A 21875-nucleotide genomic window follows, 5' to 3' on the forward strand; every position below is an offset into this window, starting at 1 on the left:
ATGTGATATATATATATATATATATATATATATATATGCTTGACACATCTCTCATGAAATTTGGCACAGAGTGATGAGCCATGATCCAACTTTGCTTACAAAGACTGAGATGCTCCTTTTTTACCCAAGCATGACACCCTCATCTGTTACCAATTTACCTGCTTACTGTGAACCATTTTAAAAGAGTTTAATTAGGATATTCTATAACCTTTTCACTTTTATTTTGCCTTGGTCCTAACTTTTTTGGAGTGTGTTGCAGCCATCAAAATAAAAATGTGTTTATATTTACAAAAAAACTGTAAGTTGGTCAGGGAAAAACTTTGGCAATCTTTTCCAAATTAAATAAAAGTTAAAGAGAATTAACCAATCAAAGCTTCTTGTTTTTATTGCATTCTACAAAACTTCTCTGTAATTGGGCTCTACTGTAAGGTTAACCCTGTCTGGTTTAAATCTCTTGAAAATGAATAACAGTTGAAAACATTAGAAATTTAGAAAATTTATCAAATATAATCAGTTACATTACTGTAATAAAGTAATTGAAATAATTACACTACTTATTTCATTTTAAATAGGTTAACTTGTCATTTAACCTATTACATTTCCAAAGTAACCTTCCCAACTCAGGTGATGGAGAATTCAGCCCGTCTCACTTCCTCTGCCCTTCTAACAAGCATAAAATAAATGATGATGATTAAAGTATGCAAGTGTGTGTGTGTGTGTGTGTGTGTGTGTGTGTGTGTGTGTGTGTGTGTGTGTGTGTGTGTGTGTGTGTGTGTGTGTGTGTGTGCGTGCGTGTGTGTGAGAGAGGGAGGGAGAGAAAAATGTGGAAAGTGGTAGCAGGTGCAGGTATACAGAGCCATGGGCACGAAGGTTGTGTGTGTGTGTCTGTGTGTTTTTAAGGGCAGGGGGTGGGAAGTGAGATTCGAGTTACCCTGAGGCACAAATGGGGGGAGTGAACAGGCTGTGTGTGTGTGTGTGTGTGTTGTCAGGTGGAGAAGGGGTATGTTACCTCCAAAAAAAGCCACCAGTGTCTTCCACACGTGTGAGGGGAGAGTGGGAGAAATCTAGGTGCTAGTTCATTATCAGCAAACATGGGAAAAGGGGTGAGTGTGTCTTCCTGTGGTGCTTCATCAATTATTCTGTCTATCCTTTTCTCTCGCCGGCTTTCGTTCTTTCTCTCACAGATTGTTATGAGTGCTGTGCACCCTTAAATAATGTATCACATCGTTTCTTATGAATACAGCATGATTATGAAGGAATATGTTTGTGTGGGAGATAAGTGACAGAAAGTAGATGGAAGGTGAATCTCACAAAGAAATGTTTGGGTGATGTGTCAAAACAAAACTGAAATAACAAAAATGTAATTATAATTTGCATTTAAGATTTTTTTTTTGAACCATTCAAATTATTCATGTTTTGACATTATTTTTTTATGACAATTATGCTAACTTATATTCTTACTATTGCTATAATGTAAAAATAAAGTCTTATAGTAAAAAAAAAAAAAAAGCTTTTAAAAAAATTTAAACAACATGATGTGTACTTACAACTGTGCTTTACAAATCCTACTTTTAATAAGAATTTAAAATGTTATATATATATATTTAATTATTTTACTGATGTGATGCGGTCTATATGCTCATAATGAGACTGAGAGGTGTGATAGATCAAGTTGGTTTATGTTTGATTGGTATTAATATGAATTCATTCAGAAAAGAGGTCTGATTTAAGGTGTAATGAATGATCTTCTCTCTGTTCCACATGCTGTTCTGTCTGTACACGTGTCAGACACACACGCACATAGTCACAGCTGAGTAAGAGTGACAGGACCAGGTGATTTCCATGACACCCTGTTCCTAGTGTGTCAGCACACAGCACACTTTCCTGCCAAAGACGAGCACAAAATACACTACTTTACATGAACCAATATGCTCAAGCTCTCTCAGTGTTTGATAACACTGTCAAAGATCTGTCATAGTTTCACTATAGCATGTCATATTTAGCTATAAAGACATAACTATGACTGAGTTTGTATTATGGTGTTCGTTAAAGTACGGAGCTATAGTTCAGGTGAAAAAATACTATTCAGTTACAAAACATTCAGCTGACTAATTAACAAATTTGTGCAAACATGATGCAAATACCCTTAAGAAAGAAAAATCTCAACTGAGTTCAGTTATTAGTGTGCACTTGTTTACCCTAGATAGCAATATGTAAATATTTATGCATGTATGTGACCCTGGACCACAAATCCATTCTTAAGTCACTGGGATATATTTTCAGCAGTAGCCAAAAAACATTGTATGGGTCAAAATTATAAATTTTTCTTTCGTGTCCAAAATCATTAGGATATTAAGTAAAGATCATGTTCCATGAAGATATTTTGTAAATTTCCTACCGTAAATACATCAAAACTTATTTTTTGATTAGTAATACGCATGGCTAAGAATTCATTTGGACAACTTCAAAGGCAATTTTCTCAGTATTTAGATTTTTTTGTACCCTCAGATTCCAGATTTTCAAATAGTTGCATCTCCGCCAAATATTTTCCGATCCTAATAAACCATACATCAATAGAATATTTGACACTTAAGACTGGTTTTGTGGTCCAGAGTCACATATGTAATATATATATGAAATTAATTACAAAAAAAAAATAATAATAAATAAAAAAAACAATATATATGTATATGTATGTATAAGCTATGAAGGAACAAGATCTGAGCAATAAAATTTTATTCTCTGGGTATTATTCTCTCTCTCTCTCTCTCTCTCTCTCTCTCTCTCTCAGTCTGGACATAAAAGCAACCCTGAGGCTGCTCCAACGGGAGGAAAGAGAAAGATGAAAGATAAAGATTTAGATGAGCTGAAGAAAGAGGTTTCACTGGTAAGAAGTTTTTATTTTGTGTCTGTGCATAAGTGTACAAGAAAAAAGAGAGAGAGAAAGTGTGTGTGTGTGTGTGTGTGTGTGTGTGTGTGTGCTCTTGTTTTTTCGCCATATCAGGACACAACTCTGTATAATGACACAGGTATTACAAGGAAAGGGTGACTTATGAGGACATAACCCATGTCCCCATTTTTCAAAATGCTTATAAATCATACAGAATGAGTTTTTCTGAGAAAGTAAAAATGCACAAAGTTTCCTGTGAGGGTTAGGGTTAGGTGAGATGTCCCCACTTTTCACAAAAACAAACGTGTGTGTGTGTGTGTGTGTGTGTGTGTGTGTGTGTGTGTGTGTGTGTGTGTGTGCGTGCGTGTGCGTGTGCGTGTGCGTGTGTGTGTGTGTGTGTGTGTGAGTGTGAGTGTGTGTGTGAGTGTGTGTGTGTGTGTAAGAGAGTAAGAGATGATAATTAGAAATCAAACAATGAAATTATCTCACATTTTGATGGTCCAACTAATTGGCAAACATGAAGTGTTGTATCATATCTGATGTTCTTACAGTATGTGTGTTTCTACAGGATGACCATAAGCTGTCTCTAGATGAGCTCAGTACTCGTTATGAAGTTGACCTTGCCAGAGTGAGTCATCTTAACTTTTACCCTCGACATTTCCAGTAATGAATCGGATATTTTTTTAATCGTGATTACATTTTACCCAGCCGCACATTCAAGCTGCACACCCACGGCAACTTAAACAAGGCTTTGGAATATATATTATTTAATGATATAAGTTGTGGGGGGATAACAGTTTTAGCTAAATAAATATAATTGTTTTGTCTTCAGAGTTGCTTCAGGAAATCTTGAGTAACTTTGCTTCCATTCCACTAGGGTCTGACCCATAAGAGAGCGCTAGAAATTCTGGCCCGTGACGGTCCAAATGCACTGACCCCACCGCCCACCACACCAGAGTGGGTAAAGTTCTGTAAGCAGCTGTTTGGAGGATTCTCCATCCTGCTCTGGATCGGCGCAATCCTCTGCTTTTTTGCCTACGGAATTCAAGCGGCCACTGAGGATGAACCTGTCAATGACAATGTGAGTGCACTTACTATCCGGCCATGAGAGTGAGAGGTCTTATTAAGCAGCCAGTAAGACTGTAAGTTGTTGTGAGAGCTGTGGCCTGTTCCAGACACACTGACTTTTGGTGCTCATGAAAGAGACACTGGTTTAAATCTGTCTGGATCCTGTTTTTTGAGTCCAAATGTTATTTGAGCTTGTTGTGTGCTATAGTGTAGCTTTGTGCATTTAAAAACAATTCTTCATCTAGCTGTGAAGGAGTTAAGTAAAACATTACATAATAATTCATAATAATTAGCGTAAGTACCCATATGTGACCCTGACAAAACCAGTCTTAAGTCGCTGGGGTATATTTTTAGCAATAGCCAAAAAAAAAAAAAAAACACTGTATGGGTCAAAATGTTTGATTTCGATCAAAACTTAATTTTTGATTTGTAATATGCGTTGCTAAGATTTGGACAACTTTAAAGGCAATTTTCTCAGTATTTAGATTTTTTTGCACTCTCAGATTCTAGATATTCAAATAGTTGTATCTTGCCCAAATATTGTCTGAACAAACAATAAATCAATCGAAAGCTTATTTATTCAGCTTTCAGATGATGTATAAATCTCAGTTTCTAAACATTGACACTTATGACTGGTTTTGTGGTCCAGGATCACATACTACAGTATATGTTTGTCTCTAGCATTTAACTAATAGCAGTTTCCTTATTACAAATATCTAGCTTCCTATTTAAAAGATCCACTTACTCATTGCTCAAATCTGAAACAACCCTAATTATAAATAGATGCTGGCAACACTAATTAGTCATTCATACAGTATAATTCATAAAAGTAGTAGGACTAAAAGTATTCATGTGTCTCTAATATTTAAATAATACCTGTGCAAGTTCCTTTTTACAAATCGTTAAGTTTTCTAAAATCCATATTTAAGCCGATTAAAAGAGGAAATCACAAAAATGATGAGTTAAATTGGTCTCACTCCACCAGAGGGGAATTAAAACCTGCTGCGCACGTTGTTGGCGACTGAGGAGGATACATTTCTTTTAGCTCTGCTGTCCCATATCCAGTTTGATGAATGAGTCCCAGTCTGTGGATTGAGCTCCCAGCTGCTTGTGGGACAGTTTAGGGTCAGTGATAAATGAAAATGTGAAGATAAGGATCATTTAACTGTGTTTGCTCCTTTACACCATTTTTGCATGTTACCCATTCTAAACTGACAGTGTGGGTGTATATTTAAATGGTCTGACAGTGCTATTCTTTTGCAATGTTTAAGTCTATTTTTCATGAAAAATTGTTAAAATATGGACATTTTTGTGGTGGAAGGTAGGCCTCCATGAGATGGTTTTGAACATTGGCCACTAAAATTGCCAGATCCATTTCAGCCTTAAGACTCAGAAATTATGGCATAAATTGAACTGCAAGATGTAAATAGGATATATCTTGTACTCTACTTGTACACCAGTTGTTGTTGTTGTTGTTTTATCTTTATCATATTTACAGATGTAAAAAAGAGGGGTGGAGTCTTGACTTAAAACTTATCAGCCAAAAAAGAAAACAAATAGTGTGTAGTTTTGAGCCCCCTGACCCTTGACTTATGTCTACCTCTCTCTGGTTTACTGCAGCTGTATCTTGGTGTGGTTCTGTCTGCTGTGGTCATCATAACCGGCTGCTTCTCATATTATCAAGAAGCCAAAAGCTCCCGGATCATGGAATCGTTCAAAAATATGGTGCCTCAGGTCAGTTTGATAACCGCAGTGGATTGCTTTGGATAAAAGTGTTTGCTAAATGAATAAATGTAAATGTAAATAATCCCAAACGGAAACCATTATGAGCGATGTTTAATATGATTTACATAAATCCATGTAAATCCCTTTTAACATTTAAAAGCCCAATGTATGAATTATATAAATGTATGTAAATCCTTCTTAACTTATGAAAGAAACCACATGTCATCCCGCCACCCCCCTCTCTCAGAATTATCTTTGTTGGCATGCTGGGTACAATGTTGCGACAGTTTATACAGTACAGAAATTCACAATACAGAGAATAAATATGGTGAAGTAAAGCAAAGAAATAAACAGCAATGTAAAAGACAGGGACTAGACGTTTGCTAAATTGCTTTATTAAGTATAATTAAATTAGATTAAATGCAGTATAACATCATTATTAATAGACTAAAATGGTCATTAAAAAAATAATCTGTATGGTTAAATAACCAAAAATGGCTCCATTATAAAGTGGCTTATCATCTTAACAACCTGGAGCTGAACATGCTCAAAACAGTGGAGATGATCGTGGACTTCAGAAGAAACTCCCCTGCACTCCCCCCACTCACCATCATGAACAGCACTGTGACTGCAGTGGAGTCATTCACACCATCTCTCAGGACCTGAAGTGGGACAATCACATTGACTCCATTGTGAAAAAGGCCCAACAAAGGTTGTACTCCCTTCGTCAGCTGAGGAAGTTTAACCTGCCACAGGAGATGCTGAAACAGTTCTACTCAGCCGTAATTGAGTCTGTCCTGTGCACTTCAATAACTGTCTGGTTTGGTTCAGCTACAAAATCAGACATCAGAAGACTACAGAGAACTGTTCGGACTGCTGAAAGGATTATTGGTACCCCCCTGCCCACCCTTCAATAACTGTATACATCCAGAGTGAGGAAAATGGCTCAGAAAATCAATCTGGATCCCTCACATCCAAGATGCCCCATCTTTGAACTTTTGCCATCTGGCCGGCGCTTCAGAGCCACAAATACCAGCACAGTCAGGCACAAGAACAGTTTCTTCCCCCAGGCAATCTACCTCATGAACAGTTAAATGTTCCCCACTTATGCAATAAAAATGTTCAGTATCCTTACATTTATTTGTTATCCCTCCATCCTAGTACATCCCTGTATCTTGCATCTTACTCAATCCTATTCCATTATACGTTATAGCACAATTGTTTATACACTTATTTATTTGCAATTTTCTTTGTGTCTGCTTATGTCACTAAAACAAATTCCTTGTATACGCAAGCATACTTGGCAATAAAGCTCATTCTGATTCTGATTCTGATCTATAAATATACACACTTAAACAGATATACATGAAAGTGTTTCTTTCTTAGAGTAGGTTACATATTACAAACTCTGTTCTGACATGTTCACTGTTACAGGCCTTTCCCTAAATAACTTTTCTTCATCATCATGTTTGAGGATCTTTGAAATGGACTTTTGACATTTCTTTCAGCAAGCTCTGGTGATTCGTGATGGAGAGAAATTTCAGATAAATGCAGAACAGGTGGTTCAGGGAGACCTGGTGGAGATCAAGGGCGGAGACAGAATCCCAGCAGACCTTCGGATCATCTCCTCCAGCGGCTGCAAGGTAGAGCGAGTGCGAGTTATGTAGATAGACATTAAGAGAAAGACATCAGATCTGAGATCAGCTTTGTTTATCAACCTATAGTCTTAGTAAGAAGCCTGAGATCAGAAAAACTATACTATCTGTGTTTCTCAGGTGGATAACTCCTCTCTCACTGGAGAGTCAGAGCCTCAGACTCGTTCTCCAGAGTTTACTCATGAAAACCCCCTGGAGACCAGAAACATTAGCTTCTTCTCCACCAACTGTGTGGAAGGTCAGTCCATCCTTCATTACATTATTTGTTCAAGCATAATCATTTACATATTTTTCTGTTCATTTGTTCATTCATTGAAATGCTCAATTTGTTTTTAATTTCCTTCCTTTTTGTATGCATTCATTTGTTCATTTATTTGACCGTATTATTACTTACTTTCTCACATTAATTGGTTGATTTTTGTGTATGTGCAGGTACAGCCCATGGCATAGTGATCTCTACAGGTGATCGTACAGTGATGGGCCGCATTGCATCTTTGGCATCCGGTCTGGAAGTGGGTCAGACGCCAATCAACATGGAGATAGAGCACTTCATTCACATCATCACAGGTGTAGCCATCTTCCTGGGCGTGTCCTTCTTCGTCCTGTCAATCATTCTGGGCTACTCCTGGCTGGAGGCCGTTATCTTCCTCATTGGTATCATTGTTGCCAATGTTCCTGAGGGCCTGCTAGCTACTGTTACGGTGAGACACTCACACAAACACATATTGTGACATTCATATACACAAGGATTCAAATGTTTGGGGTTAGTAAAGGGCACATTAAATTGATCAAAAGTCACAGTAAAGGCAATTTTAGTGTTACAAACTATTTATTTTTCAAATAAATACTGTTCTTCTGAACTTTTTAGTCATCAAAAATTCTTGGGGAAAAATGCATCCTGATTTATGAAGACTGGAGAAATGGCTGTTGAGAATCCAGTTTTCCATTGCAGGAATACAGTAATATACATTTGAAAATATATTTGAATAGAAAACAGTTCTTTGAAATTGTAACAATATTTCACATTTTAATATTTCATATTGTGCCAAATGAAAGCAGCCTTGGTGAGCATAAAGACTTCTTTCAAAACTCGAAACAATCTTACTGACCTCAAGCTTTTGAACCGTAGTACACACATATGCACTGCAGTTTGTTTCTCATCCTTTCATTCTTTATATTTTTTATACTTCTCTATTTGTTAGACTCCCTCTTTCATCGATTTTTACAATCCCACAAAAGCAGAAAGACCATGACACTTTGTCGTCTTCTCCTTTAATTCCATTCAATCTCTCTCAGGTGTGTTTGACTCTGACTGCTAAGCGCATGGCTCGCAAAAACTGTCTGGTGAAGAACCTAGAAGCCGTGGAGACTCTGGGTTCCACCTCCACCATCTGCTCAGATAAAACTGGAACCCTGACTCAGAACCGGATGACTGTCGCTCACATGTGGTTTGACAACCAGATCCACGAGGCAGACACCACCGAGGACCAATCAGGTCAGAATGCTTTAAGATCCACAGACCAATCAAGTGAAAGTCGTTAGGTCACACAGGTCTAAAAGAATGCTCCATAATGAAATAAACATCATAAAAGTAGCCCATGTATTATATTCCAAGTGTTTGTTTATTTGCTTTATCCTAACTCTTATTAGCACTGAGAGTAATGATGTTTGATTTGTGAACATTCTTTCAGTGCAAACAGAAAAAAAAAATACCTGGTTGGGATACAATGCAAGCTTCCAGTATCAATTAGAGTTTCTGATCACAGTTACTGTCCCAGTAATTAGCATATGTTAGGTCACTTTGAATGAAAAGCATCTGGGAAATGGCAGTGTTTTGATATCTTTTGAACATTTACAGGATTCATTCTCCCCTTGATCTGTTTACACATCTGTACATCTGTTTGAGCATATTTGACCAAATGTCTTTTTTTCTTATTTCACTCTCTCTCTCTCTGTGTGTTTGTGTGTGAGTGTGTGTGTGTAGGCAGTTGCTTCGATAAAAGCTCTCCTACATGGTTCTCTCTGTCTCGAGTGGCAGGACTTTGTAACCGTGCTGTCTTCAAACCTGGACAAGAAAACATTCCTGTGCGCAAGGTACAATAAAACACAACACCACGTACAAAGACATTCACGAGTTTGCAGTCAATAAGAATTAGATTATTTGAAATTAAAACTTTTATTCAGCAAGTCTGCATATTTTTTATTCATCGAAGAATAACATTTATCAGCACAACTGTCACCATTTATAGTAATGAGAAATGTTTTTTGAACACCAAATCAGCATATTAGCATGGTTTTTGAAGTAATCGCTTTTGAATTAATCATCACACCATCACAGGAAAAAATGACATTTAAAAATTTCAGGTTTTATAGAAACTTTTTTTTTTTTTTAAAGAGACTTCAAGACTTTTAAAAACATAAAAAATATTACAGACCTCTAACTTTTGAACAGCAGTGTACATTTGAATTAAGATGAGGGATTGTTCTCTACTGTTGTTTGATTTGTGACATTGTGAGTTTCTGTGTGTTTGTAGAGGGACACATCAGGTGATGCATCAGAGTCTGCTCTGTTGAAGTGTGTTGAGCTCTCGTCCGGGTGTGTTCAGACTCTGAGAGGCAACAACCGAAAAGTGTCAGAAATCCCATTCAACTCAACTAACAAATACCAGGTACACCTACAAGCTATAAAGATATTAAACAAACAAATCATGTCGATGTCATGCAGAAATCGATTAAGATATAAATAATCCCAGTCTCTCTCTCTTAGCTGTCTATTCATGAGATAGAAGACAGTCCCACTGGACACCTGCTGGTGATGAAAGGAGCCCCAGAGCGGATTCTGGACAGGTAATCAATACCAGAGCTTGATACAGTGAATCCATATATAGAACAGAAATAACATGAATCAATAACTGTGATTAATGATGAGATGCCATACTTTTTATTGATTAATACAAGCTTGAACGATTCATCATAATTCAATACTTATTATTAATATATGTGATTATTGTAGTGTTGTTATTGTTAACCAAAAAACTGTTAAAATATTTTGGCTGTTTGTAATGAAATATATATAAAGCAATATTTAAATTTATATAAGATGAAAAACATAAAAAATTCAATTAAACTAGAAATGTTGCCTTTGCAATTAACCGAAAAAAGTTACAATCACTAAAACTAAAACTGAAATAAAAAATACATTAAAGCTATAAAGTTAAATTAATGCATTTAGCAGATGTTTTTATCCAATGCGACTTACAGTGCATTTAGGCTAACATTTTTTACCTAACATATGTTCCCTGGGAATCAAACCCACAACCTTTTGCGCTGCTAACGCAATGCTCTACCACTGAGCCACAGGAACACTATTATACTATTATATTAGAAATAAAAAATGACAAAAGAAAATAACAAAATTACTAAAACTCAAATTAAAATTATACAAAGAACGAGAAGCTCATTTAAAATATTAATGAAGAATAGTATATAACTAGACTGTTTATTGGCAATAAACAAACCTGAATCAGTGACTGTGAGTGTTGTTGATCCATCAAAATTCCATAGCTGCTAATAATATCTGTCATCATTGACAGCCATGCTGTTTTTAATCAATAACTGATTATTTGGTGATTGGTAATGCAGGTGCAGTACCATAATGATCAACGGTGAGGAAATGCCAATGGATGAGGACTGGAAGGACGCCTTTCAGGGAGCATACATGGAGCTGGGCGGACTGGGCGAGAGGGTTCTGGGTAAGTACTTCCTTCCTTCCTTTCCTCTTTCTTTCCTTCCTCATTTAATTCTCTACCCTCTCTCTCTTTCAGGGTTCTGCCACCTGTTACTCTCTCCCTCACAGTTTCCAAGGGGGTTTGAGTTTGATAGTGAAGATGTGAATTTCCCGATCAACCAGCTCTGTTTCCTGGGCTTGATCTCCATGATCGATCCGCCTCGCGCCGCAGTGCCAGATGCTGTAGGAAAATGCCGCTCCGCAGGCATTAAGGTATCCATTTATAGGTTCCCTCCATCCATTAATCTACAGTTCAGCATTTTGTGTCCGATGTCAAAGGTGACAAAATCTTTACAGGTTATCATGGTAACGGGTGACCATCCTATAACCGCTAAAGCCATTGCTAAAGGCGTGGGCATTATCTCTGAGGGCAATGAGACGGTGGATGATATCGCTGAAAGACTTAATATACCTCTGAGCCAAGTCAATCCAAGGTCTGTGTGTGTGAATCTATCTCTTTTGAGTGTTTGCTTGAGAGTCTGGGTGCATAAACATAAACTACTGGGTGTGTAGACTAAATCTGAAGGGGATTTTTATCTGCTTTTATTTCTTCTTCACAGATAATGGAATTGGGCACTATTCTGTGTGTGTGTGTGTGTGTGTGTGCGTTTCAGAGACGCTAAGGCCTGTGTGATTCATGGTTCAGACTTGAAGGACATGAGCTCTGAGTATCTGGATGATATTCTGAGGAACCACACAGAGATTGTGTTCGCTCGCACTTCACCTCAACAAAAACTCATCATCGTGGAGGGCTGCCAGAGACAGGTGTGTGTGTGTGTGTGTGTGCTCTTGTTTTTGTGACATATCAGGACACAACTCTGTATAATGACATGGGTGTGACACAGGTATTACAAGGAGAAGGTGACTTATGAGGACATATCCCATGTCCCCATTTTTCAAAACTCTTATAAATCATACAGAATGAGGTTTTTTTTGAGAAAGTAAAAATGCACAAATATTCCTGTGAGGGTTAGGGTTAGGGGTAGGGTTGGTGTAGGGACATAGAATATACAGTTTGTACAGTATAAAAACCATTACGCCTATAGGATGTCCCCACTTTTCACAAAAACAAACGTGTGTGTGGGTGGGTGTTTGTGTATTTGTGAATATTAAAATATCACACACTAGATGTTTTACACATGACAAATTTGTCAGAATGCAAGTTAGACTGAAATATCAGAACTTTGGAATTATTATGTTTACATTAATTTTAGCAGGTGTTTCTTAAAAGTGCTGTATGTGGTTTTTTTTTTCATGGTGTTGGAAAAAAGGCAATATTTTGGTTACTGATGCCATTGTCATAATGCACTATTCACAGTAACTGTGACTTGTTTATTTTACAATGGAAAGTGGCCAGTAACTTAACATTTTTAAAAGGAACGTAATACTTTTACTCAGCAAAGGTGCATTAATCAAAACTGACATTAAAGGCCTTTTTAATGTCACAAAATAATTTCAATTGCTGTTCTTTTAAACTCTGTATTCACCAAATAGTCCTGAAAAAACGGTTTCCACAAAAATATTATTAAAATGACTTCTTCAGGATCATGTGACATTGAACTTGAGCTGCAGAAAATTCAGCTTTGTCATTACAGGAAAATAAATTACATTTAAAAATAGACAAATTAAACTACAACGCAGTTCCTTTAAATTATAATACTATTGCACAGTATGACAGTTTTTACTGTATTTTTGATCAAATAAATGCATCACTGGCATAAGCATAAGAGACTTCTTTAAAAAACATGAAAAAATCTTACTGACCAAAAATGTTTGAACAGTAGTGTAAACTTAATGTCTGACAGACTACCTGAAACACTTTTTGACACTGACTTTGATTTTCTGACGTGTCTTTAATTCTGAAAGCTCTTTCTCTAAATCTGATTGGCTGACTTGCCTTTGACTCTGATTCTGATTGGCTGGCTCTGGTTGCAGGGTGCCATAGTGGCAGTGACAGGTGATGGGGTGAATGACTCCCCTGCTCTGAAGAAGGCTGACATTGGCGTTGCCATGGGAATCTCTGGCTCTGACGTCTCCAAGCAAGCTGCTGACATGATCCTGTTGGACGACAACTTTGCCTCAATTGTTACGGGGGTGGAAGAGGGTAAGATAGAGAAGGAATATTAAGTATTAGGACAAAAGAAATGAAGCATTGCAATTTTTCCTTGCTTTCTCTCTTTCAAATTTCTAAATGTATTGGCCTGACTGACTTACACAATATAAAAAAATTCCTTCTTTAAATGTATTTATTGCATTAATACAAATTATATATATAATATTCAATAAGATAAAATATGTGTCTGTGTCAGGTCGTCTGATCTTTGATAACCTGAAGAAGTCGATTGCGTACACGCTGACCAGTAACATCCCAGAGATCACACCCTTCCTGCTCTTCATCATCGCCAGTGTGCCGCTGCCTCTGGGCACCGTCACTATCCTCTGCATCGACCTTGGCACTGATATGGTGTGTTATACACAGACTCAGACTTGTGTGCATTCAGTCTTACTTCCAGTTCCTGTCAAGTGTGATCAAACCCTCGGGCACCAGACACCAGACCAACTCACACACGCACACACATATAAGCGTCTTTGTCATCACCATCATCATTCTCTCTCTCTTTCTCAGGTTCCTGCGATCTCTCTAGCATACGAGTCGGCAGAGAGTGACATTATGAAGCGTCAGCCCCGAAACCCTAAAACTGACAAGCTGGTGAATGAGAGGCTCATCAGCATGGCTTACGGACAGATCGGTCAGCCTCAAGTGCACTTGCACACAGATATCAGCAAACGCACACACATGCCCTTTATAACTTAATTCTTGTAAACTTTGTAGTCTGTGAAGATTTTCTTTGTGCAAACAAATGATCATCCGAGGCATCATGCACTTATTTTTTGATGGGTTACTAGGTTGACTTGGTGCACTAGGCAAGAAAAGACATGATCAAAGTGGAAAAAACTATTTTATCTACTTATTACTTCATTTTATGTGTAATACGAGACAGTGTCATTTTTTCTGTGCTAAGTGCAAACACCTTTTTATCCTCAATAATGCAACAATTTTTTTAAAGAAATATATTTTGCACTGTAAGTGTAAATGAAAAACGACTTTAGAAATCTGAGGGGGGTGAACAGGCTTCGTGCTTCTGATTAATTGTGAATAAAATAGCTTTTCATGCTCTGCAGGGATAAAAGTAATCACGTATTTGTGTTTAGCTGTGCATCTATATTTGTGTTATTTGTGTGTAGGTATGATCCAGGCACTGGGAGGATTCTTCACCTATTTTGTGATCATGGCTGAGAATGGCTTTCTGCCTCAAACACTGCTGGGAATTCGACTGGATTGGGATGATCGTTCAGTTAATGACGTGGAGGACACCTACGGACAGCAATGGGTAAACGTACACACACACATACACACAGACACACACACCAAACACACACACACAAAACACACACCATCTGAAGAACTACTATTAATTATCTTTTAGTTAAGGTTCAAGAAAAAGAACTATGAAGTAACTAGTACTGAACAGTTACACGCAAACAGTCACTATAATAATCAGACTGTGGCCCACAAATCAAGTACTTGAATAAAAGTACAGATAACCCAATAAAATATTACTCCAGTAAAATTATAAGCCTACTCATTTTCAAAATTACTTGAGTAAACGGACAAGTACAAAGTACTACTACAGTAACAACTTTGTTACAGTCCACTTATTAGCCTATGATGGAAATGAAATATGCATTTTGTTTGCTTCTAAATGTTTAACTTTTGATTATAAAATGTTTGTTGAATGAGTTAAAATGTGGGCAGTAAAAGATCGTAAACAAGTATGTTAAATTTGAGGTAATTATTATTTACTAATAGGTTCATTTTAGAATACTGTTTCAGGTTCTTAGTAAATCCTGCGTAATTATCTAATAAGTCTTTATTAATTACTGAAGGGTTCACTATAATTTCACTTAAGAATAGGCAGACTATTTCAGATTCAAAATAAGTCTTGCAGAATTATTTGATAATTCTTTGTTAATTACTAATTAGTTACCTGTATTTCAACTTTCCCTCAGTCCTTGCCTTACACACAGGAACTGAATTAATGGTAATGTGGTATATGCTGAGGAGGCACACATACAGTACTGTATATAAAATATAAAAACTAAGGTAAGTTATCGCAAGGCACTGAAGTGGTGGTGGGGTTCCTGTCGGAAGCTGATTTCTTACAAAATACACTCACAAACCAATTCACTACACAGGCATAACCTCTATAAAAAGTATTGCATTTATTAATATTCCCTTTTCATACTACTACTACTTCTGCTAGTAACATTTATATGAAAGGGTCACCATTCAGTGTAACTGTTCATTAGTAGTTACATCATAGTTACATTTCTTGAACCTTAACTAGTAGATAATTAATAGTAGTTCTTCAGATGGTATGAAAGAATACATTAGTTATTGATTAGCTAACTGTTACTTAACATAATCATAAAATTGTATCACATACTGATAAGTTAACGCATCTTCCTTCATAGTTACCAGTAGTGAGTTAAGTGTTAATGAATAATGAACCTTAGTTCTTCAATAATTCCTTACCAGTTATGCAGTAAGTAAGAAACAGTATTCTTACCCTTTAATGTTTTTGATATATGTCTCTTATGTTTACCAAGGCTGCATTTATAAAATAAAAAAATACAGTAAAAACAGTAATATTGTAAAGTATTATTTAAATTTAAAATCACTGTTATTTTTTCAATATATTTTGATGCTATATATAAGTCTATATTTTCTATATAAGTCTATATCTATAAGTATATATTTGCTTTTCAAAAAAAAAAATATATGCTGCTTAATATTTTTGTCGAAACTTGGATGCTTTCTTTTTAGCATTTTTTGATGAATATTCAAAAGAAGCATTTATCTGACTTTATTTTTTGTAACGGTTTATTTGATTAATGGTAATTTTTTTTGCCAGAATATTTTTTTTATTAATAAGTCATAGTTTTCTACATTTAACAGGCTCAAACTGCTAATCATTTGACAGTTTTTAAAATGTATTCACAACAATTACATGAGTGAATTATGTTCGCTATTTTTGAAATGTATGCATTTCATCATGTTTCTGTTTAAATATATATTTTTTTCAGACTTACGAGCAGCGTAAGGTCATCGAGTTCACCTGTCACACCTCGTTCTTCGCCAGCATTGTGGTGGTGCAGTGGGCCGACCTCATCATCTGCAAGACACGCAGGAACTCCGTCTTCCAACAGGGCATGAAGTCAGTATGTGTTTGTGCATGTTTATGAGCCCATTCAAGAGTGTGATATTTGCATACGTCTCGGTTAAAGGCTGTTCTCTTACCTGTGCACTTATAGGAATAGGATTCTCATTTTTGGACTGTTTACTGAGACGGCTCTGGCAGCCTTCCTGTCCTACTGCCCTGGAATGGACATTGCCCTGAGGATGTACCCACTCAAGTAAGGGACACACACTTCTGCTCCCTAGAAGAGTTTATGTTCTTTGCTCCCCCTGTCCTTACCTTTTCCTTTCTAATTTTCCTATTCCTTTTACAGGATTATGTGGTGGTTCTGTGCTTTACCATACAGTTTGCTAATCTTTGTGTATGATGAGATCCGTAAATTAATCCTGCGCAGGAATCCAGGAGGTGAGCACCGATTGTTTTTTTTGTTTGTTTGTTTTCTCGAGTAACAAGTAATGTTTTTTTTGTGGTTTTAATTTTAATTTCATACCAACTTAATTTAATAACAACTTGGTACTAATTGAATATATGTGAAATTAGCCTTTTCCTGCATGCATCGTTTTAATTTAGTTAGTTAATTTTTCTCTCTCTGTCTTTCATTTCCAGGCTGGGTGGAAAGAGAGACCTACTATTAACAAGAATATGCAATCTCTGTGCATGATTGCTGCTGTGTGTGTCTGTTTGGAAAAGATATGTAGAAAGGTAATGAGACAAATGAAGAATCAAACAATCATGTGACATTTATCATGCAAGAATGAATGTGTGTGTCTTTGATTGAGTATGTACATGAACTGGGAATAATTTGTTTACATTATGTATCCTAAATATCATTATCCTCAATAAATTGGTGATTTAATAGTTATAGGTTTCAGGATCATTAAATTGAATTGATTTTGCTGTTAATTTAAAACGTTTAGGCTGGAGTTAATTTTCTTTTTCACTTGTGTGTGAAATGTGGTACATGATTCAAATATTTATTTGCAATTTTAGGTAGCCTACTGCAGAAATATTAAAAGCTTTTTGTTGGTACTAGTTTTATGCAAATTTATTAGAATTCTGTTGTAATGTTACTATCAATATAATTCTGTGATTCTATTTAAATACTTATAAGCAATATAAAATACAATTCAATAAAGTTTTCAACAAGCTTTCGAAGTGATTTAATTTGACATGTTTTATAACTTAATTCACAATGCAACCTAAAATGTGAACATGAAGATGAATTAAAAAAATCTAAATGGCTAAGTATAACTTTCTTTACAACTATTATTATTTAATCCGAAAATAAATATAATCAAGGATACCTATTTGCATAGCCTGCCCTAAACTGACAATGACCTCACTTACCGCTAGTAATGACCTTACCAAAATGGCGGTGGCCTGTGAACTCTTTTGTGACATAACATCCTGCTGCGTCACGTCCGAACACTCAAGCTCGAAAACATGGCGTTGCTTTTAAGGTCAGTACGAACATGTCATTTTTAAAACGTGACAGTTTTGCTCTTTCTTTTGTTTAAGATGAAATTAATCGTTGTGACATTCTTTTTGAAGCCATATTATCTGGCAGTTCTGATGTTGTTAACATGTTGTAAATGTAACAAGTGCACTTTGATCTACTAAAATCTTTATAACCATGTCTATGCTTCATGTTTTTGTTTTCATTATCAGTCAGTCCATTTATTTTTATTTCAACATCAAGTTTTTCAGAATGATAATAGTTGTGTTTGTTCATACTGTCTGTAATAATCTTGTCATCAAATTCGAAAACATCAAAACTTTGAGTGTTGTTTTGTATGACTCAGACATATGTAATTTTCATATGTCTGAGCTCATCTCTGGAGTCTTATCACATGAACTGGATCAGTTTGACATATCCCTGATTTATAGGATTAACCATATTAGGCGTTACTTATGTCCTGTCACATTGTTGTAACTGTATGTAAATGTGTATTTGTACTTAAAGGTGCTAGTTTTATACTTGAATACATATTTTGTGTCTGAAAAGTATGGGGTTTCTCTGTGTTAAAGGACATTGGCCCGGCAGGGTCTGTGTTCATCACGGTTGCAGGTTGGCGTACTCTACAGACAGTGCGTATACTTGTATTTTCGTTAAACATTTTCAATTGAAGAATTCATATTAATGTGTAAAGCTCCTTTTGTTCCGTTCTTTTCAGTGCTGTTCCTATGGGAACTACAGCAAAAGAGGAAATGGACAAGTTTTGGACCAAAAACACACGACTCAACCGACCTGTCTCGCCTCATATAAGCATCTACCAGTGAGTGTTCACACTTCTGCTTCTTGGAGTGTATTGATCATACAATCTACAGGATTGGACGTGTGAGGATGTTGGTTTGCGGTGAGTTCTAAATGAAATGTCACTAAAAGTCAATGGATTAATGGCTTTGGTGTTTTCAGGTGGTCAGTCCCCATGATGATGTCCATCTCACACAGAGGAACAGGAGTAGCACTAAGCTCAGGTAGCTAACATATAGTCTTGTCTTTTGATAATGTGTTTAAAGGACCACAAAATGATAAATATATTAGCATATACAATAACGATAACGTTCTGTTTATTATAAGCATACAGTCATGTTGTCTACTGCTTTAAATGCTCAAGAACTTTAAAGTTAGGTATAATCTGATTGGCTGTCAGTGTTTTTATCGTTAATCGTCCTTATTAAAGTGCTTCCAGTGATGTCCTTCCTCTTTGTTGTTGTTATAGCTGTGATGTGTACTAAAACTTTATAGATTTGGTCTTTTGCATATTAATATAAAATGATGATGTTGATCTTTTTGGTCTCAGGAATCTCTGCGTTTGCACTTGCTGCGTTGGTGTTACCTGAGAGTTACCCACATTACCTTGATCTGATTCACTCCATGTCCTTTGGGCCCCAGTTTCTTGCTTTCAGCAAATTTGCTCTGGCTTTCCCAGTGGCTTTCCACACTTTCAACGGCATCCGTCATCTGGTACATTCATACACACATTTACTCGTGCTGATAATGACTCGTGACAGTGTAACCAGTTGAATGTGACCAAAGTGTGAAATTAAGACACTATGGTTCAGTAGTTTGGGGTTAATAAAATGAATTTATTTATTTATTTATTTTATCAAGAAATTAAAACTTTTATTCAGCAAGGATTCATTAAATAGATCAAAAGCGACAGTTTAGAAATTTCTAATGTTAATAAGATTTTGATTTTACCAATAAATACTGTTGTTGTTTTTTCTATTCATTAAAGAATCCTGAAAAAATATATCACAGTTTCCATAAGCGGTTTTTAACATATTAGCGTAATAGAATGATGTCTGAAGCATCATGTGAAGACTGCAGTAATGATGCTGAAAATTCAGCTTTGCCATCACAGGAATAAATTACATTTTAAAATATATTAATACTGAAAATAGTTATTTTAAATAGTAATAATAATTCACAATATTACGTTTTTTTTTTAATCAAATAAACGCAGCCTAGATGAGCATTAGAAACTTCTTACAAAAACTTTAAAAGCCTTACCAACCCCAAACTTTTGAACGTTAGCATATTTTACAGAATTTTTTAATGTCTGTTCAATGTTTTCCTCGTCTGCCAGAATAATGAAATATCATTTTATAAGACTATTCTAAGCAAATACTGATATTATTTTGGTTTATTATTCAGCATATCATGTAATTAATTTGATTTTGATTTTTTTATTTATGTGCCCAAATATATCATATCACACTTTGATATAAATCTCTCTTTTCCTCTTTCTTTCAGTTATGGGATCTTGGGAAGGGTTTTAAGATTCCTGAAGTCTATCGTTCTGGCTACATTGTCATTGCTTTGACTGTTCTCACATCGATTGGTCTTGCTGCCATGTAAATCCGTGGAAATGAGAGGACTGAGTGAGATGCACAAATGAAGAAGACATGGAATTGGACGAAGTGGTGTTCTTTTGTTTATCTGTCTTAGAAGTGGCCTATAAGGACCAAATTGATTCATATAAAAAATGCAAAATAAATATCAACCCAAAAACTATTCACTGTGTTTTTCATGCCTTGCACATTGCTAAACTGAAAAAGAGGGGCATACCACTTAATTGGCATTTAAAATTAACTTTACAGCAATCATATGGAAATATAAGGAGTGGGCTGAGCATTTGTCTTGTTTCATTGTGTCATTGCAGTATTTCCAAAAATGTTGACTTGTGCTTGATTTCAGTTTAATAAAATCACTTTAGGTGATTTAAAGGCCAATTAAACCTTAAGACTGGGGGGTATATATGAAAAATGTAGTTTTGTGCCTTCCTCCCAGCATGACTATATAAGAAGTTAAAAGAAGAGGTGAAGTTTGTAGTATGAATCGTGTACCGTTTCTCTCCGCTCAATTTCCTGTAACATCTATAAAGATACTGTTTTTAGAACAATGCATTTTGTGTGTCATAATGATGGTAAGGTAGATGTTTCATAGTAACCACTAATAAGAGAGAGCGATTAGAATATTGTTAGTATTCTTAATAAACACAAATGTTGAAGTCTGGCTGCACAGGATAAATTATTCTCCTTGAAATCTTGTTCACCTGAATGATAATGTCAAGGATTGCTGTGGGCTTTTTTCATTTAAATGGTAATGTCGTAAAATGGATTGGTTTGGATTACAGACTACATGAAGTCACTACACTGAATGTTTACTGAGAAAACTCCTCACTTCCCTTCCGCTTCACTAAAAAACGAAATCAGGAGATAACATTTATCTGCATGTGAAACTAGACGGCATGACCTTCCACTTGTGCTCAAGAATAATCAAGTCATGTTCAGTTTAAGTATTGCATCTGGTTGGATTATGTGGTTTTCAAACTGAGATCTAGGGACCCCAGATATCCTTCTGAAAACAAAATAAATAAATACACACACACACACACATATATATATATATATATATATATATATATATATATATATATATATATATATATATATCTGTCCTTGCAGTTTCTGTAGGCTATGGTCTTTATCTCCTGGAGGTTACATTGCACTAATCTCTGCAAAGTGCCTTTGTAATAATATTTGTGAAAAGTGCTGTACAAAACGTTTCACTTAAGGTTTACACATTGAACAGTAGGCTACTCTAATGGTGAAAAGAATTCACTGTTAATTTAATACAAAGTAGCCTAAATAGTGTCCTATTTTCAATTTTTTACTATACGAACAAATTGTTTAACGCCTTTATAATATCATGTTTACTGTATTCACTCTAAATTGATATTTATGCACGAACATAGCCTAGCTGCCTTTAACAATTAACGAATATGTTCTAGAGCTTGAAAAACCCTGGCAGGATATTTAATCTATAATGGGCTAATTTTACAACAAACAAATAATTAAACTATACTACTGAAAATCGAATATACATAAAAGACGTCGCTTTTTAGGTAATGTTATTAATTTCTCTTATGGTTTTTGTTTGTTCTGTCCAGAATAACGCTGGTACAGCTGATTGTTAAAAG

General features: G+C 35.8%; 2 protein-coding genes across 2 annotated transcripts; both read left to right on the forward strand.

Moving 5' to 3' along the window:
• Positions 1–981: 981 nt before the first annotated feature.
• On the forward strand, positions 982–17534 carry LOC132154626 (sodium/potassium-transporting ATPase subunit alpha-2-like). The gene is made up of 24 exons (XM_059563262.1): positions 982–1103; positions 2792–2887; positions 3459–3518; positions 3768–3971; positions 5579–5692; positions 7192–7326; positions 7459–7576; positions 7771–8039; positions 8635–8833; positions 9323–9432; positions 9873–10007; positions 10106–10185; positions 10981–11090; positions 11163–11338; positions 11423–11559; positions 11740–11890; positions 13061–13229; positions 13435–13589; positions 13752–13875; positions 14372–14517; positions 16274–16404; positions 16502–16603; positions 16700–16791; positions 16993–17534. The coding sequence occupies exons 1-24, from the start codon at positions 1092–1094 to the stop codon at positions 17019–17021; spliced, it is 3054 nt and encodes a 1017-aa protein (XP_059419245.1). The 5' UTR covers positions 982–1091; the 3' UTR covers positions 17022–17534.
• A 220-nt stretch (positions 17535–17754) lies between these two features.
• LOC132154652 (succinate dehydrogenase cytochrome b560 subunit, mitochondrial-like) lies at positions 17755–20407 on the forward strand. The gene is made up of 6 exons (XM_059563300.1): positions 17755–17846; positions 18415–18474; positions 18561–18662; positions 18803–18864; positions 19191–19354; positions 20147–20407. The coding sequence occupies exons 1-6, from the start codon at positions 17830–17832 to the stop codon at positions 20249–20251; spliced, it is 510 nt and encodes a 169-aa protein (XP_059419283.1). The 5' UTR covers positions 17755–17829; the 3' UTR covers positions 20252–20407.
• Positions 20408–21875: the final 1468 nt, after the last annotated feature.

Source organism: Carassius carassius, chromosome 12 (assembly GCF_963082965.1).
Source record: "Carassius carassius chromosome 12, fCarCar2.1, whole genome shotgun sequence".
In the NCBI taxonomy this organism is placed as follows: Eukaryota; Metazoa; Chordata; class Actinopteri; order Cypriniformes; family Cyprinidae; genus Carassius; species Carassius carassius.

Bases quoted from the DNA above. Each gene is read 5' to 3' on its own strand.
- LOC132154626 (XM_059563262.1), top strand. The intron at 2,888-3,458 runs GTAAGAAGTTTT...GTGTTTCTACAG, and splicing joins TGAAGAAAGAGGTTTCACTG to GATGACCATAAGCTGTCTCT. The intron at 3,519-3,767 runs GTGAGTCATCTT...CCATTCCACTAG, and splicing joins ATGAAGTTGACCTTGCCAGA to GGTCTGACCCATAAGAGAGC.
- LOC132154652 (XM_059563300.1), top strand. The intron at 18,475-18,560 runs GTGCGTATACTT...CGTTCTTTTCAG, and splicing joins GTTGGCGTACTCTACAGACA to TGCTGTTCCTATGGGAACTA. The intron at 18,865-19,190 runs GTAGCTAACATA...TTTTGGTCTCAG, and splicing joins AGGAGTAGCACTAAGCTCAG to GAATCTCTGCGTTTGCACTT.